Source organism: Gadus macrocephalus, chromosome 11 (assembly GCF_031168955.1).
Source record: "Gadus macrocephalus chromosome 11, ASM3116895v1".
NCBI classification, from domain to species: Eukaryota; Metazoa; Chordata; class Actinopteri; order Gadiformes; family Gadidae; genus Gadus; species Gadus macrocephalus.
The window spans coordinates 9,149,742-9,167,675 of record NC_082392.1 but is presented as its reverse complement, the minus strand read 5'-3'; the positions used below and the strand labels follow the sequence as shown (position 1 = coordinate 9,167,675).

At 42.7% G+C, this 17,934-nt stretch overlaps 1 protein-coding gene across 4 annotated transcripts; it reads left to right on the top strand.

The window, feature by feature from the left end:
- Nucleotides 1–2,251: 2,251 nt before the first annotated feature.
- g6fl (g6f-like) lies at nt 2,252–17,866 on the top strand. 4 transcript variants are annotated; one of them, XM_060064101.1, is made up of 11 exons: nt 2,252–2,938; nt 3,312–3,634; nt 3,960–4,280; nt 4,489–4,524; nt 5,072–5,404; nt 11,828–12,088; nt 15,498–15,623; nt 16,115–16,188; nt 16,505–16,531; nt 16,988–17,034; nt 17,335–17,866. In XM_060064101.1, the coding sequence occupies exons 2-11, from the start codon at nt 3,379–3,381 to the stop codon at nt 17,354–17,356; spliced, it is 1,503 nt and encodes a 500-aa protein (XP_059920084.1). In that variant the 5' UTR covers nt 2,252–2,938; nt 3,312–3,378; the 3' UTR covers nt 17,357–17,866. The 4 variants fall into 4 exon arrangements, 3 of the variants coding, with proteins under 3 accessions (XP_059920084.1, XP_059920083.1, XP_059920082.1); XM_060064100.1 differs by having other exon boundaries at nt 3,308–3,634; nt 15,501–15,623; XM_060064099.1 differs by having other exon boundaries at nt 2,253–2,938; nt 3,308–3,634.
- Nucleotides 17,867–17,934: the final 68 nt, after the last annotated feature.

Genomic DNA, 17,934 nt, shown 5'->3' with positions numbered 1-17,934 from the left:
TAGCAGGCGGCCTCGGTCTCTATGACAAATATAAAGCAATTAGACGCACGCCACCATACATGGGATTTAGAACAACTTGTTGCCGGGGGATACGTAACCCAATACCGAACATATCGTGTAGACCCAAAGAAAATAATTAGTGTTAATTCGTAAAATTTTGTGTCGTGTTCGGAACATTAAAATATATTATTTGCCCATCATAGGCTAGTCTACATTTTTCTTTTTAAAACGACACAAAAGCTGAAGTTATCTTCTCAACATCCACAATGGCATTGTCGATTTGCCAAATGAATGAACCTGCCATTTAAGCTTATACATTTATTTAATTATGAAACATAATATAGTCCTACATGAATAAAGAGGTAACACACAATTAGGATATAACCTAATTCAGCAGTTCCATCGGCGTTACATGAACTACTTGGAAAACGAAGATCACATCGCCCCCTGCTGTGTGTTCCGAGCACAGATCCTTGAGTAGACACATAATCCGATTTTACAACAGGACGACGCGATCGATACATAGCCTATTCGTTGATAATGAACACAATATAAATCCAGCAACGGACACTAACAACGTTTCATAGTGAAAACGTATATTACGTGGCACTTTTATTAATTTATTAGTTCTCCAGTGTAGGGAACGTATCCCCACATTGTATCAGAGTTTGTCCTATTTTGTGTGTACAGAATTCTGGGGGAATTATCTGGTTTATATCTAATCCCTATTCCCACGAGCAGACGCTCTAATTAGGCCTATCTTCATTATTTAAATTTTTTCATGTTTGCCTCTCCCTCTATTTCGGCTGGAAATTACCACATTTATTATGGTTTCACCTCCCCTTGAAGTTTGTAGAAACCAGAGGCCACCCTCCCCATAAGCAAAGTGAATCCAGCGTTTGTATATGGAGTGTCACACATGTGAACAAATCAATTCATGCTAATAAAGTCTGGCTGATTTGTCATTTTTCATGTTTGAGTTTGATCCTGTTGCCTTTCGTGTGCCAGTGAGGCTGCATTCAATTGGAGTTATCCTCAAAATAAATGTGTGCTGCTGACACCTCCCATTTAGCCCATTAAGGGCCCGGTCGCCTCTACTTTAATTTGTGCATCCATTTCACATCTGTTCCACAGAACACTCCCATCCAACTCTATTGTTCTTATTCTTATTCTGATTCTCTACCGCGCACACGTTTTTACAGTCTTCATTTTCGTCTTTCCATCCACTTTTTTCTCTGTCTGTGTCACTGTCTCTGTCTCTGTCTGTCTGTCTGTCTGTCTGTCTGTCTGTCTGTCTGTCTGTCTGTCTGTCTGTCTGTCTGTCTGTCTCTCGCTCTGTCTGTCTGTCTGTCTGTCTGTCTGTCTGTCTGTCTGTCTGTCTGTCTGTCTGTCTGTCTGTCTGTCTGTCTGTCTGTCTGTCTGTCTGTCTGTGTCTCTCTCTCTCTCTCTCTCTCTCTCTCTCTCTCTCTCTCTCTCTCTCTCTCTCTCTCTCTCTCTCTCTCTCTCTCTCTCTCTCTCTCTCTCTCTTTCTCTCTCTCTCTCTCTCTTTCTCTCGATGCTTTTTTCATTTTCATTGTTCCACATGTCCTTCACTCTCACAAAAGCTCCTTTCAATTCCGGCTCCGTCCCTAGACTTCCCCTGGGGTCTGTCAGACTGATAACATAGCCCATACTTAACTGATATAGCTCATTGGCACTGGATTCATTAGCCTCTGATTATTATTTACCGTAGAGGGAGGGGTGGCGGTACTGGCTACCACTCTATGCACCACTCATATCACAAGCCACTGAGAGACTTTGAAGTCAGATTGTCCCCATTACCCCCAGCGTCCTACCCACCCCTCTATTGGGACCAATGTGTGTCAACATTTTCTATCCCTCTGTATTATATATCATTTTTATTGTTCTTCTTTCTCCCACTCTTTCTGTGTCATAAAACAACCCCAGTGCACCAAGTATCTCCCTCTCTCTCTCTCTTTCTCTCTCTCTCCCTCTCTCTCTCTCTCTCTCTCTCTCTCTCTCTCTCTCTCCCGACGCCCTCTCACATACATTCCATCTCTCACTTGCACTCTCTGTCTCTCTTTCTCTCCCTGACTCTGTTCTCTCGCTCTCCTTATCTCTCTCTTCCTATCTCTATCTCTCTCTACCTCTACCCATTTCTCTCTCTCTCTCTCTCTCTCTCTCTCTCTCTCTCTCTCTCTCTCTCTCTCTCTCTCTCTCTCTCTCTCTCTCTCTCTCTCCACGCCCCCGCCCACCCGATGGTAATTATGGAGAGATGGGTAATAGTGCTCAGAGGAGAAGATAATACCTTTAGCTTAATTAAAGACATTTATGGGATGTAAAGACATGTACCCAGAGGGTTGCTTGCTCCCACACCAAACCAAAAGTCTTCCTTTCTTTCTTTTTTTTTCTTTTTCATCAACCCCAGTCCCTAGGTCTCTGGTATGTAAATCATTTTCATTGCATTGTGATACTGACATGAATACAGCTAGTTAACCCATTCCCTTTTGTCCCACAGGATGTGAAGGTCAGTTATTTTATATGGGATTTATTCACATGTTATATTGCATAACTACATATGAACAGGGTCACTGGAAATATATATTTTCATACAATTCTTGTCTATCAGCTGCACACACAAGCACTTAGTGAAGAGTCCCCTGACACCGTCTTCCTGTTGATTATCTTGTATTTGACTGTGTCATTTCCTGTTAGCCCCTGGACATGACCCAGTCATAGCCCTCTGGATACACTGCCAGACATCTCTTAACAGGGCTATTGCATTGCAGAAACAGAAGAAGGAAAGAATAAGGGTTTTAGTGAGTGAATGACAAAGCTGCAATTCACTTGGAATTAGTCATGGAGTTTGACATTTATACCTTGGCTCTTCTGTATTACTGGATGGCATCGTTCATTCACTCTGGCCAAACTCTCACAGGTACGGAACAAGGTTTTTAAAATCCTTTAGGAAATTGATAACACCTAACTTTATTGTCTGTGCTCAGTCTGGTGAGTTTCCTTCTCTCGTATTTCACTTGAAGGACCATTCTAACCATTCCTGTTTATCTGAAAAACGTAGCTATTCACGTCAGGAAATGCCAAGTAAAGAAGGACACATCTCTGCTAGGTTACTGTTGTATTTGTATTTGCCTTCCAACCTTGTATGTGCATAAACAATGAATATCGTTTACATTTATTGTCATTCACACACATAATACTCCATCTTGTGGCAGCTCAGGAAGCGCTGGGAAATCTTCAGGAGCAGGTTAAGAACACTAATCTAAAATGGCTTTATATTTGTGTTAAGACAGAGAATATGATGACATTATAGTGACAGAACTGGGAAAGCCTACCACCTTGCCCTGCGTTGACCCGGAGATGACGGGCACAGTGACTGTGAGCTGGACCAAGCACGGCACCCCCAAGGGGATGGAGAAACTCCTCCTCTCAGCCAGTGAAGGGAAGGTTTCATCTGGTCCACCTAAGTTCTCATTGGCTGACCCTAACTTCCTGGAGTCTGGGGTTTTCTCTCTGCTCTTCGTACCCAAAATGGGTGATCAAGGCCTTATCACCTGCTTGGTCGAAAAGCAGGAAAGGAAACTGAGAAAGGTCATCTTGCACGCCTTACTCACTGGTAGAGTATATTTTTTACATCCATATCCATTATACCTATCGCCAACCTGTATCGTACTTTTTTTGTTTTGTTATTTTGTTTTTCTCTTTTTCTATATTATATTTAGTGAATATTTATGAATATACCTCGAATGGATGCAAAAGTGTATCCTCCTTTGAAGCCCCCGATATACACCCCTGCAGAAGAATGTGCAAATAAGTCCTCACTGACAAATGATCAGCTCCACATGGCAGTGGTGGCCTGGGTGATGAATGCGACTCACTAAGGGAGGGCGGTCTCCGTCCAGAGGCATTAATCCCATGTTACACTGCCCTGTCGTCTGCAGTCACCATGGTACCCGCCTCACCCCTGCCATATGGCATCCTCCGGCTCGAGACCAGCGTCGTCCCCAACTACATGGTCGGCAGCATCACCTGGGCGGGCCCTGGCGGCACGCCACTGAGGTCAGAGGTGAGGCGGACGGAGACCCTGACAAAGATCCCCCACTTCAACCAGAACGACCAAGGCACCTACGTCTGTGTGATTCAGCCCAAATACAACTGCAGCGTAGCCAACTTCTCCTTCAACGTTGACGTGAAGATGGATGTCAGCAGAGAAGACATATGTTGGCAGCAGGAAAGGAGTAATGTGGTGCCTTGTGGTTGCGGTGAGTCCTCATCAAAATAGAAACCAATTGTCTTATCAGTCTTGTTAATTCCAGTTAAAAGTATATACTTCCCGTGTGACCACTTTAGGAGTATTCATTCTGCAGAGATTTCTCTGCCAGGGCTCCCATTAATATTATAGTTGATATGTATAATTCATTATTTAGCCATTTTTTATGTATATACCTCTCTGCTTTTCATTCCACACAGATGCCACGGTGGCCTCATTCACCAAGGTACCAAACGGTGAGTGACTTTCTGGAAGCTCAGTGTCAGCGCTTTGCAAATCTGCCAGAGTGAAATGCAAGAATAGCATTAGATGCCGGGCTGAGAACATAAGAACGTAATCCTCATTGTTGTCAAACATTCTCTCTTATCTCAGTTCGCCTCTTTTCTCTCTCAATGCTTATTTTCTCTGTCCTTGTCTCTGCATTGTATCATTGAGACACTATTTTCAGCCCCGCACTATTTATTCTTTTCTATTCTTGATCCTTTCATTTGCTTCTCATTCACATTGTCCTTGTGACTCTAAGGCGATTTCTGCTTAATGTTTTATGACATTTCTCTTCTTTCGAATTTGCTCATTTTCTCATGTTACTTTTTCTGATACTCTCTTTTACCTCGTCTTTCTTCTATGTATCTCACTCTCACCTTCAACTGCCTAACCCTCTCTGTCGCTCTATCATTCTTACTCTATCATACCCTACAGTTCCATCGGCCTTCAAATCTCTCTCTCCGTCGCCTCCAACTCTCTCTCTTCCAAACCATACTATGTTTCTCTCTCGTTAAACAGACCTTCAGATCTCCACCGGCAGTGTGGCCAACCGGCCCCATTCCTTGGCCTGTCCGCCCTACAAGGGCGACTCCGTGCAGGTCCGCTGGGAGAATCTGGAAAAGAGGATGCTTCCGAAGCTGGTGTACCAGTACGACCGCTGGAGGGACTCCACGGCCCCTCCAGTGGAGGGGAGTCCGCTGTTTCAGCTGGCAGGCCCGCCATACAACGCCCATTCCGGCTTCTTCTCCTTCCTACTGAGCCCGGAGATCAGAGACGCTGGTGTCTTCACCTGTGACGTCTTCCACGATGATAAATGCTACAGACAGAGGACCACGCTGAGCGTGCTCAAAGGTAGCTATGGGGGAAGGAGCAGGTCAGGGTGCATAATGCCTTATATATAACATGGTTTGAATTTACGTTTACATTGCTACTTTTGTGTACATACTAGTAAATACACAATGTTTTTTCTTCATCTTATATCACTGGGCCCTGTCTTTTTTTATGCTGGTTGTTAGCTGAGCAAGGAGGTGTGATCTAGTGTGACCCCCACCTTTTAATACGTGCACACATAACGCAACTTTTAATGCGTGCGCTCACATCACATGCCTGGACACACGCATTACGCTGTCTTCACGGCCTTGAGATGCTTTACTAATCACGGCCCTGCTGGCATCCATCACAGCTGCCCCCACATCAGCAGCCCATCTGTCACTGTCACCGTGTTGCACACATCTTTCACACACACCAATGCACACGCACACACCTTTTTCATAAGTCTCTCAGACCTGCGTTGACACAAATGCTCATGCCTGAACATCCACACACACACACACACAGACACACGCACCCACATACCGGCAGCCTTTATTTTATTATTTTTATTATTTTTCCAACAATTAGACAATCCCTTTCTCACTCTCTGAGTCCTTCTCTCTCTCACACTCTTCCATGCACAGGTCAACTGTGCACACATTTCCCAAATCTGTCAAACAAAGCCACCCACGCACACTCTATCTCTCTCCCACATGCAAGCATGCATGCATGCACACACACACCAATCATGTGACACATATATTTTTACCCCACCTCATTAAAAGTATCATTATGTGATAATACTTTCTGCCCTCCCACAAAGACGAGAGGCAGCACACTGATAACTCTAATCAAGACTGAAATGTGTTGTAGCGTGTGTGTGTGTGTGTGTGTGTGTGTGTGTGTGTGTGTGTGTGTGTGTGTGTGTGTGTGTGTGTGTGTGTGTGTGCGCGTGTGTGTGCGTGTGTACGTGTGCCAGTGCATAAGGGTGTGTACAGGTCTGTGTGGCTTGATTACACTCAGATGGATTCACACTTTAGTTTGATGAGACACTAAGCATCAGTCACAGTCAAGCAACACATTAGCAGCAAATGGCTTTAATGAATATATATTATTTTGACCCTGCAGTGGATTTTTCTTGGTGTTGTTTTTCACCAGCCACTGTTCTTTTTCCCGTCATCCTTGGCCTTTTATTTAAACAGTTCTCCCAACTGTTTATCCGTAATTGTATGCCCTCAAACAATGTGTCGCTATTTTTTATTCATAAACCATCATTTGGTAGTCTTTTTTTGTGACAAATATCCTTTTTATTTATCAGACTTAGTCTGATAAATTGCCTTCAGAGTCCATGGTTAGATCCCGTGGATTCTTGGGGTGTGAGGTGTCCTTGAAAAACACCTCACACCACAGCATGTTGTAGTCTGTGCCAAAGTTGCAGATCTTAGGCCCCGCCCACACGGAGCCGATTTTTTTGGGTGAAATGCGTTTCGGCCGACCGTCCAGACGGAGCCGGCAGACCCGGTTCCCGAAACCGCACATTTCTGAAACCATGCCCCAGGGTGGTTTCAAATATATTTTGACCTATGCGGTTTCGGGTTAGGATAAGGACGCCTGAAACGCAAACGATGACGTCATTCCCCCCCCCCCCCCCCCCCCCCCACCCCCTTACCAGCTGGGCGAAGAATTGGTTGAATGCTTTTTTTTTTTGCTTTTTGTAGCTTTAAATACAGCCCCTTGATAAATGTAATTACTACCTGTACAAAAAAAAACATTTCTGATCAATTTAAGAGGTTGAATTTCCTAGTGACTGAATATTTGTATACAGCGCGCAGGCTGTATGCGCGCGCTTGATGCGCTCCACTTTTTCCGGTGGAGAACCAGCGCCTTGAATATGTACTACAGCGTTTCTACAGCTCGATGCGGTTTCGCAATGAATCCGTCTTTACGGAGATATTCCTGAACCGCATAAAACGAAACCAGATAGTTTTCGCCCGTTTCGGCTCCGTGTTGACGGGGCCTATAGAGTCACTTTATTGTAGGCCTATATTTCAGATTTGATATATATATATATATATATATATATATATATATATATATATATATATATATATATATATATATACAGTATATATCAGTGGAGGCTTCTCCATTGAGGAGAGGGAGGAAGATCCTCCTTAACATTGTTGAGAATAAAAAATTTAGATTGCCCAGTGTTCCCCGAAAGATGGTTTCACACTTGACTGATGGTTTTTAAGATTTATTGAAAAATCCCCAAATCCAACGTAAGAGCTGGTTACAAAACACGTAAACAATAAATCGTTAGCTTACTTTACATTCGGTTTTCAAAGTCTTTTCATCACATTAAGATAGTGTTTCCCCTATATGCACCTAGCAGTAGCGGTACGACGCTGCTGAAATATGACCGCCGCTGCTGAATTTATTTTTTCAAGAGGAGAGGAGAGCTTCATATTAAAGGCACCCAGTGCAACTTTCGAGGCTTAAAAATAAACATTCAATTTCTAGTCTTTTTTACACGTAGTAAGTTTCAATAACTCCATACCATTACATACCGACATTTAAGCAGCAAAGATGAGACGTCGTTGTGTGGTGAGAACTGATACAAAATCGATAACAACAACAATGCCGCCATTTTCTTTATTTTTTGTAACCTACAATAAATAAAGCAGGCTTCCAGTCAATGGAAAAATGGCTTCTCCCCACCGGCGATTGTTGTTGTTTACGATTTTCTATCAGTTCTCACCACACAACGACGTCTCATCTTTGCTCCTTGAATGTCGATATGTAATGGTATGGAGTTATTGAAACTTACTACGTGTAAAAAAGACTAGAAATTGAATGTTTATTTTTCATTGAATGTTTACATAAAGTTGCACTGGGTGCCTTTAACGGAGGATTGAGAACTTACGCAGATTCGGAGTTTGCGGTTCAATAGATCATCAGTGAAACATCGTTGCGACACAATTGAGTGTAGCAACCCAGAGAACCAGCTACAACATTGTTTTCATCCAAACGAGCCGTCTTTAGCGAACGGTGAATTGCATTGGCTTCTATGAGCAGTCGGCTTTCATCCGCGAGCTTAGGGACCGTCTGCAAAGTGCAAAACTGAAAACTACCACAATGGTAACATTTCAATAGCGTCGCCATTATTGACTCTAGAGCCCCAAAACTTGTTCCATAGAGGCATGGCCTCTTCATCGTCCTACTACAACCTTTAATTTTGAAAAATATATCTCTTATTTTTTAAGATTTTTTATTTAAGAACAATTTCAATAGCGTTGCCACCATCAGTGGCGAAGCTAGACCTTTTTTGGGTGGGCTCAAGCCCACCCAAAACTGGCCTTAGCAAATCTAATATTCTACCGTTTTTTTTTACACAAGCAATGAGAGGATGGATGCTGTACACTAATGAACAGGCTCAAATGGGCTAGTGAAATCGAGCGCAACCTTCCTGCAGAAATCTCTAACCTCTGATTGGTGGGTGGGCATCTCCTGTTTGACAAAACCAAAAATGCAGCACGAGCGCACCTAACATAGTTTCTGCTGTTTTGTCTGTCAAAGAGGCTAGCTAGTCTTTATCAGAAAATCCACGATTTCCAGCTGTGTTATAACATGACCTGGTAGTAATAATAATACTAATAATTTTAAAACCTTGACATAATCTGTCAGATGTCTATTAAATGACAGTTGACCACAAGACGATTCTATATATGCCTCTTCTTGAATTGCTTCATGTTTTAGTCAGCAGAGCCTTGTAATGCTGCGTAGCATGATAAGCATGATAAGGTGCAAGGAGCAGAAAAATATCAAATATATATTGATATGGGTGCTAATTTTCTGTTGAAAAAAAATGCTGGCATTAGTTTATCAGCTGAGGGCGTATTCATTGCCATAACAACGTGAGCTAATCAACAAGTACAACATGTTCTAATACTATGAGACTCAGGCAAACGCCCTCAGTTGATTAAAGGTGTCAGGGGGGGCATGAGCGGCAGAGGGGACTTAGTGTCTTGTATTTATTTATTTATTTTAATAAGTTACTTATTTTATTTTAAATAAACATAATACCAAGCTCATATTTGAAGTTTGTTTGTTTACTAATATTAATATTCGAATATATTCGAATATTTATTAATAATATTTTGACCATTAAATGCCTTCAGTAAGACCTGGATTGGGCTTTGCGAGGTTTGTTTACCGGCGTTGCTATGGTTATTTATTATTAGGTTATTAGGTTTCTAATAAATCGCTGTCTAATCAATACTTCATTCACATTCGGAGTCAAAGCCCTACTATGTGATGGAATTATTACTTGATGCAAATAATTCTAGCTGGCTCAGTCAAAGTTTATCAGATGGCGGCTTATTTTGGCTTAGAGCTTAGATCGGGCCGAAAAATCAAACCCGACCCTATCCGAGCCCGTGCTCATTCGAGCCCGGCCCGGCCCAGCCCGGTACATTAACTGTCATGATGAGCCCGAGACCGATTTAAACCCCGACCATTTCTTAAAGGGGTAGTTCGGAATTTTGGACATAGGGCCTGATTCTCAAGTGAGCATTGGTATTCTATATCACTGGAGACAGTTTTCAACACATTTCATACAGTCCTTCTAGTTGCAGAGTTTGCTCGTGCTAGGCTAGCGCAAGTCAACGGGTAATGCTAGCCTGCTATTAAAAACAGTCATACCCACTCCACAGTACCCCCGAGGTAAATCAATTATAACGACAGACCATAAATCTAAATGTCTGTTTATAGAATAATGTTAGAAATAAAACCAACCTTGCATTGCATTGCATTTTGAGGGAATTGCGGGGTCTCAGCAGCAGTGTTTATATTCCTGTACGTAGGCTACGGCAGCGGCGGACTGATGTTACCTGCCGCTGTCATTGCTACAAACGCAGAGTACAGTGAACGAAGGAATTCTATAAGCGTATTCAATTGACAAGATATGCCCACGTTTGGAGGAGTTAGCGATGCATCTGCTTTTGAAGACGATTATGAGGAATTTGTTGTATCCAACAAATGTACGAGCCGGTGTTACGCTTGCGAGTGGAGGAAAACTGCGCATGACACGTTGCCTTTTGCAATTTCGTAGTCTGACTTCTGCAACTTTGTATACATTAAGAATATTATCTACCTACATAGAATATTTCGTCTGATTAATAGACAATTTTGCCCGTACCAATTAAGCTAATAGTGATTAAAAAAAAAAAAAAAGCTTGATCACGCCCGGTCCGATCCGACCCGAGGATAGTGGCGGGAAATTTTGGACCGACCCGGCCCGCGGGTCGGGTCGGTTCGGTTCGGGCTCGGGTGCGGGCAGAAAATCTAAACTCTATTTTGGCTTACACAATTATTGGCTGGCGGTGGCTGAAATTCCAAATGGCATAAATGGCGGCGTCTGGCGGCGGCTTCGGGGTCTAAGCGGGTGCCATGTTTGGAGGTGTGTGTTCGAAACTACAATCTGACTACATTTTCGAGGCGCGATTGGATACTTCCGCTGCGTCACATCCGGATTGTGTCGGTCCGAACAGAGCAAGTTGCATATTCCCTTTTTCCTTGGAGAAGCGACAAGAGGCAATGAAACACCCACCAAACGACCTAGAAATGGTTGTAGAACCATCAGAATAACTCTCAACCTGCATAATTAATGTAATTTTGGCAAAAAATGTTGCATAGTGGGCATTTAAGACGTAACTAAATCAGTCCATTCTGACACTCCTAAATCTCAAGACATCGTAATTCAATCATTTTTCAACCGTTTACCTTCGTTCAAATCATTTAACAATCTACACACTTGTATCTTCAATAATATCCCAACGGAATTTCGATATCCTTTAAACTTTATTCAGAATCACAGTTTTAGTTTCATACCGGCTTCGTTTTCAGTTGGTCTCATTGATTTACGTTGAAGCTGGAGCGTGAGAACGTTAATCAGTGTTGCCAGATTGTGCGGGTTTTCCCGCCGGATTGGGCTACTTTTGGAGGACGTTCAGGCAGTGTTGCCAGATTGGGTGTTTTTTCCCGCTCTATTGGGCTACTTTTAATCACGCACCGGTTCGCTTTTCTCTTTAACACACACACACACACACACACACACACACACACACACACACACACACACAGTGTGTGTGTTCAATTCATTTTACATTTCTGCATTTTTAGCAATGCTTTGCGCTTCTCATTCAGCTGTCACTTTATTTGTTTTCATTTACATTTTCTTAGATGGTGTGCATGTTTACATTGTTTACTCCATTTAGACCTTTGAACTTAGTTATATTCAAATCCCTTCACTTGATTTAAGCCATTTAACGTTTCTTTATGTCTTAATCTATGTGGCTTTATAAAAAAATATTTTCAAACTCACTTTATACTACAGCACTCACTGCATTTTCTATTTTTAAAGTGTTCTTCCCCACATTCCAATTCTTGCTCATCTTCTAGTGGAAGTCAGTCCCTCGTCCACGTCCTCTTCGCTGTACATATCCTGCAGATACTCAGGGATATCCCAGGTGGAAAAGGTGGGGTGGTCCCACCAGAACAGGAGTGGCAGGCCACGCAGCTTCAGTCCAGGGCCCGGCAAAATCAACGTCAACATCAGCCTGCCCATCACCGCCGACAACGCCGGCAAATACACCTGCACCATGCTGCTGAGGAACGGACAGGTGATCGGGGCAGTGTACACTGTCACACTGCCCACTACAGGTGGGAGGCAAGACCAGCTGTAATATAATAGAATAATATTTCTTTTTTATTATAATAATAATAATAATTAATTGGATTTGCATTTTCATTCAAGAAATCTCGAAGGGCTGTAGAGGGATAAAACAGTAAACTGCTAACTAGAAACAAACAAACTAAAAAAATAAAACACTTGAAATATCTTTCTTAAGGCCTTGAATTATATGGCCAGCTTCTTAAGAACCCAGGTTAATGGTTGACAGGTTTATGTACTATATATTTACAGATGTAAATCCACCATGATTTATGTTAGACTCAGCTCTGAATTTGGGCAGAATTTGGGCAGAATTTTACTTAATTAATTATAGACATTATAACGAGTGTTTAAAAAGCTCCCACAGCTGTATCTTTGTTTTGTCCAAACCGGTGAACGAAACGAAAAAAACTGCTATGTTCTGCATTCTATAATCTTAGCAGTATTGTTCTATGCATCGATGCACAAGGTAAAACTTAGACAACATACTGGGTGGCTAGGATCTTCTTGTTTAGGGGACATAGGCTCTCTACCTAGATAGTAGATTCTGGTAGATGGTTGTGAAATGTATTACAGTAATTAATGTCAGGATCATTGTGCACAATTGCTGAACACATAGTATTCCTAGGCATCATTAAGTGATGCTGGTCTAAGCGCAGGGTAAAGAGTGATTCTGCAATTAAAATAATGGGCCTGTTACGTAAATGACTCCACTATGGCTGTTGGGGAATGTACTGTTATACTATTTATTAGTGGCAGACCCTGCACACAGGGTCACGTGACACTTCAATGGATCCCTAAGCAGTGATGAGCTCTGTCTTAGACCTCCCGTATACATCAGTCCTGTTGTGAAGCCCAGAGCTCATTGTGATGCACGCTGATGGTGCTGTAGCAAGAGGGATGGAGATGGAGGGAGGCGAGCGAGAGAGGAAATGTTCTAGTCACTTGGTAAGTGCTGGATCAGGGTCTTGCTAAGATTGCCATGGTGGAAGTGTATTCACAGCCAACAAATGTTCACATATAACTCAATTAAATGAGAGACTAAAAAACGATTGCTCAGAGAGAGAGAATTTTAATGGTGGAGAAAAGCACAGAAAATACTTGATTCCACAAGTGTTGGACCTGGAGCAGTCTGTAGTGCACTGCCTTTATGAGGGGATGCTATGCCGTAGCGATTAGTGGTTCCCTGATCCGCCACAATGGAAGCCTGGTAGCTCAGGCAGCACCAAATAATTCATGAGTGCGGCTATCCCACATTTTGTACAATGCATGAAATAGTCATGGAGACAGGGCTGAGGTACACAGTTGTGCATTCTCATTATAATAGCATCAAATAGAAATGTGTTCCTATACGGCTGGTTGAACGTAAATGCATGTGGAAAAGTAGATCCACTTTTGAAATCTAAAAATGCCTCAATCTTTCTCTAGATAATTTAATTGATAGACAGACAGACAGATGTATAGAACAACGGTATTGTGTAAGAAAAAAAAAATCTGACAGTGAAGGCTAAAGAGCATGGGAGGAAAAAGTACAACATAAAAAATTCATGAACATTAGATTTAATAAAATACAGAACAGAGGCAGACTGCATTACCAACACAAATTTAAATCATCTTCAAGCGCATTACATCACTAATTTCCTGTTCTATGTTGGACCGTATTCTAAGTACTGGAGTAGCTACGTGGTATCCTGTCAGCAACCCTTATCCACAATCACCAGGATACGAATCCGCCTCCTTTGAAAAAAAAGGGAGACAAGGGGGTAGGTGGCAGGTGGAGAACGGGAAGATTAGAGATAAGAAGAAAGACGGCAGAGAGCGGGGGAGTGAGAGCTAGGGAGAAATAGGGGGTATTTATGTCTTCGCCCCACTGCACTCAATTACCATAATTCATACGTTCAAGTTGGCATGGTGTACTGTTCAGGTCAGTACGGGGGTCAGCTCCAACCACAATATCCCATTAGCCTAGTCCTTATACACACATACACACACACACACACACACACCCCAATCAATTACATTTCACACAGCACATCATGATTGATTACAGAGAGGCCAACTAAATGCCCCGACAGCAGGGCTGAGGTGAGCTCTGAAGGCTGAGGCTTTTATCAATAAAGTTGGATGAACTTGAACACAAGTCTGGCTGGAAAGGTATAGTTGCCATGACTCTGTAATAAACTCTTTATCAGTTCACGGCTGCATGAATATTACATGAAGGAATTTCCAATAGCCATACATTTCAATACATCATTAGTCACTTTTCTTTAGGATATGCAAATAGAACTCCTAGTGAATACATTCTAAGCATGGGAATTGAACCACAAACCCTGGCCGCCCCAAGGCCATGCTCTGTCACACGAGCTACACAGGACTTTTCAGACAATTCAGTTCTTCCTTTCTCATTTTCTTCTTATAATTCCAACTTTCCGTGATGCTATTCCTAGTTGTTTTTAATGGAAAGCGTGCATGCCGCCGTTGTGGCCTAACCTTCACTCTCTGAGGTGGATCAACCATCAAAGCGTTAATCTCAGTAGGATCCAGGACCTCCTCCTCATCTCCACCAGTTCCCCGCGGGCTGCTGCAAGAATGAAGTCATCCAAACTATTGTGCAAATAAAGCTGACAATTTGCATTTGCATTTGCTTCTCTTTCCGTAAAAATTTAAATAGTTTAACAGCGAGCTAATATTTGCTTATGGAATAAAAATGGAATTGGGCGCCAGTTGAGCGCCTGCGCATTCTCTCTCTGCTTTCCCCCTGAGACTTTTACTTATTTTAATGTCCCAGAACGCTGCACACCACACTGTTATGCTTGCCAATCTACCCAGAGGCAAGTTGTCGCTAGGAGTAGATACCGAGGGGAATATGAGAAAAAGAGATTCTGCTGGCTATGCAATCCCCAGTAAACACCCACAACTAATAAAGTCAAAATGTAAAACTTACAATACACAAAAATCCAGATTCCCTTTAGCACCTCGTATAATTCCTCATTAAAAGCTGCACTTTACTATAAAGGTGTTTGTTTTGATCTCAGAGGCTCCCTATTAGTGAAGTTTTTGCCTGATCTCATCATCACTTATTTATGTTTTCCAAACTGAGCCTGTCAAACTGATACCCATTGAGTTGTTCAACACCACCAAAGACCCAGACTGCTGGCTCTATGTTGGCTGTGTTTACCTATTGATGGACTGGCCGCAGCATGATGTAAATGTGTGTAACGTGTTGAGAAGCAGGTCAGAAGCAGCAAAGCGGCGTGGAGAATTCTCTCTGCAATGTTCAACTGAACATGAGCGGATGAGTCTATCTAGCTGGACCCTCAATGTATGTTCCCTGCACTTTCTTTTTCGGCCTTTCTCCCTCTCTCATTGTCTTTCTTTCTTCCTCATTCGTTTCTCTAGTAGAGAGCGCTGGTGTGGCCGCCCCCTCCCTGCTCCCCCCACTCTCTGCTTTATTACTCCTGGTGCCCCTGGTTGCTGCGGCTATCGGCGTGTTGCTATGGAGACAGAGACACATTTCTCAGCGTGGTGAGTCTTCCGGCGCCTTCATTTTTTGACAGTTCCCTGTGTCCTCTCCATCTTACGTCCCCTCAGCTGTGATATGGACCATGACATCTTGTGCGGCTGATGAAATGACTCTGGCCCCTCTGTGTGCTGGTGCATTTGTTTTTTTGAGTGTGTGTGTTTGTGTGTGCGTGCGTGCGTGTGTGTGTGTGCCTGTGGATGTGTGTATGTATGTGCCTGGTTTTCTGTTGATGGGTGTCTGCGTTTGTTTGTGTGTGTTAGTGCGCGTGTCTGTGTGTGTTTGTGTGTATATGTCTGTTTGTGCACATGTCTACGTGTGTGTCGGACTGTGTACCTGTGTATGTATATGTGTGTGCACGTGTCTATGTGTGTCTGACTGTGTGTGCCTGTATATGTATATTTGTGTGCGCCTGTCTTTGTGTGTGTGTGTGGGCTGTGTTAGTGTGCACATGTCTGTGTATGCGTCTTTTTTGCGTGTTTGTTTCCTAATGCAGGTATTGAACAGTCCCTCTCTCGTCACTCTTGGGAGGCAGAGAACATCTATGAGAATCCTGAGGACATGAGACTGGTGATGGATTTATGCTCTCGCCACATTTCAATAATCTCTGATGCATTTCAGTGTCTTTTCCTGTCCTCTTCTCCTACTTTCCCTGCTTTTCCTAATCTCCTTCTTACTTGTCGTTCTCTTTCCCTTTTTCATGCCGACCTTGAATGCTGATTTTTCTTTCAATCGTATCTCTCTTTCTCTCTCTCTCCCATTTTTATATATTCAACATATATGCCTCCCTTGTATTTCCCCACCATCTTTTCATTGTCCTGTCCTCCCTAGTTTTGTGATTGGTTGGTTGTTAAAGCTGTCTTTTTGTGTTTCTCCTCCCGAACAGACGTCTCCACAGGGTTCCGTCTACATGGTGAGCCATTGTGTTGTGTATGTGTGTGTGTGTTTGTGTAAATATGTGTGTGTGTGTGTGTGTGTGTGTGTGTGTGTGTGTGTGTGTGTGTGTGTGTGTGTGTGTGTGTGTGTGCGTGTGCGTGTGTGCAGCAGATGCGTGCGTAGAAGTGTCAGGAAGTGTTGGCAACTGTCACAGAAAAGCACATAGACACACACAGCTTTCCCTCTCTCTTCTGCCTCTCTCAGAGCTGTCAGCAATACTCCCCACCAATCCGTCGGCCCTCTTTCAGATAAACTTGTCGACAGGCCGCCATCTTACCTTACATTAGTGAGATTAACAAATCAACTGCACCGCAGTCTGGGGAGTAAATAAATAGAACCCCTTTGCCACAGGTCTCCCTCCTCTTTCTTCTCCTCACTCCCCCCATTGCATTTCCCTGGCTGCCTCGTCTTATTTCTCTCTCGACCTTGTCAGGATTTGAAACCAGGAGAAGGAGATGATATCTACAAGGAGTTGGATCGGTGAGCATACATCCTCTACTCACCTGTGGGATGCGAAGATCGCAGTCTGTAAAAATAGACTGCGATCTATAAAAAGAGACACAACGACACACACCACACACACACACACACACACACACACACACACACACACACACACATCAAACTGGCATGAACATCTCTCTGACACTGTTGTATTACATCACTCTGTGTACTGGGAGCAACTAGTTTGGGATTTATTGTGTGTGCGTGGGGGTTGCCTATGTTCCTGTTAAGAGGCATTTAAATAAATGTCCTTGAGTGTCTGTGTTCTGTTTTCAGATCTGAGCCAAGCCAGTGCTGATCATCACCTACTCACTCCTCATTCAAGTCAACTGTCAAATTATTTCGGTCCCGAGCTGCAACAGAAGGCGTACTTGAATCGAAGTAACAAATAAATGTCACGTCAATTTGTCTGGGAAATGCCACTGAATTGTTTGTGTAATTTGTAGGCCTTTATTGAAAAACATATGATGGAAGACGCCTAATTATACATATATACACATTTATATATTAATGTCACAAAATTTAACAAAAAACAACTGAGTCAGTATTGCTGTGAAATATAGTGTTTTTGTTTCGTAATATATACATATAAGTAATGTACATAACACAATAATGTACATAATACATAACACTCTCTGTAGCCCTATAGAGTGATGCCCAAAATTGACAGAAGGGAGAGATGTAACACTGTCAGGTTAGGATGATAGGTTATTAAGAAGTCCGTTTTGAGAAGTCTTATTCTACCTTATTTTTTGTATTTTTTTCATGACCTGAACAATGACCTGAACACAATAAAACAGTTGTTCTAAAACTCTTCCTTCCGTAAACTGTACTTATTGCTTATTCATGTATTATTATAGCGTTACATTTCTGGCT

What these genes read in the sequence shown, in the direction of transcription:
- g6fl (XM_060064099.1), top strand. Translation starts at nt 2,860, where the DNA reads ATGGAGTTTGACATTTATACCTTGGCTCTTCTGTATTACTGGATGGCA. An exon ending in CTCTGGCCAAACTCTCACAG is followed by an intron (nt 2,939 to 3,307) that starts GTACGGAACAAG and finishes ATTTGTGTTAAG; the next exon opens with ACAGAGAATATGATGACATT. An exon ending in CTTGCACGCCTTACTCACTG is followed by an intron (nt 3,635 to 3,959) that starts GTAGAGTATATT and finishes TGTCGTCTGCAG; the next exon opens with TCACCATGGTACCCGCCTCA.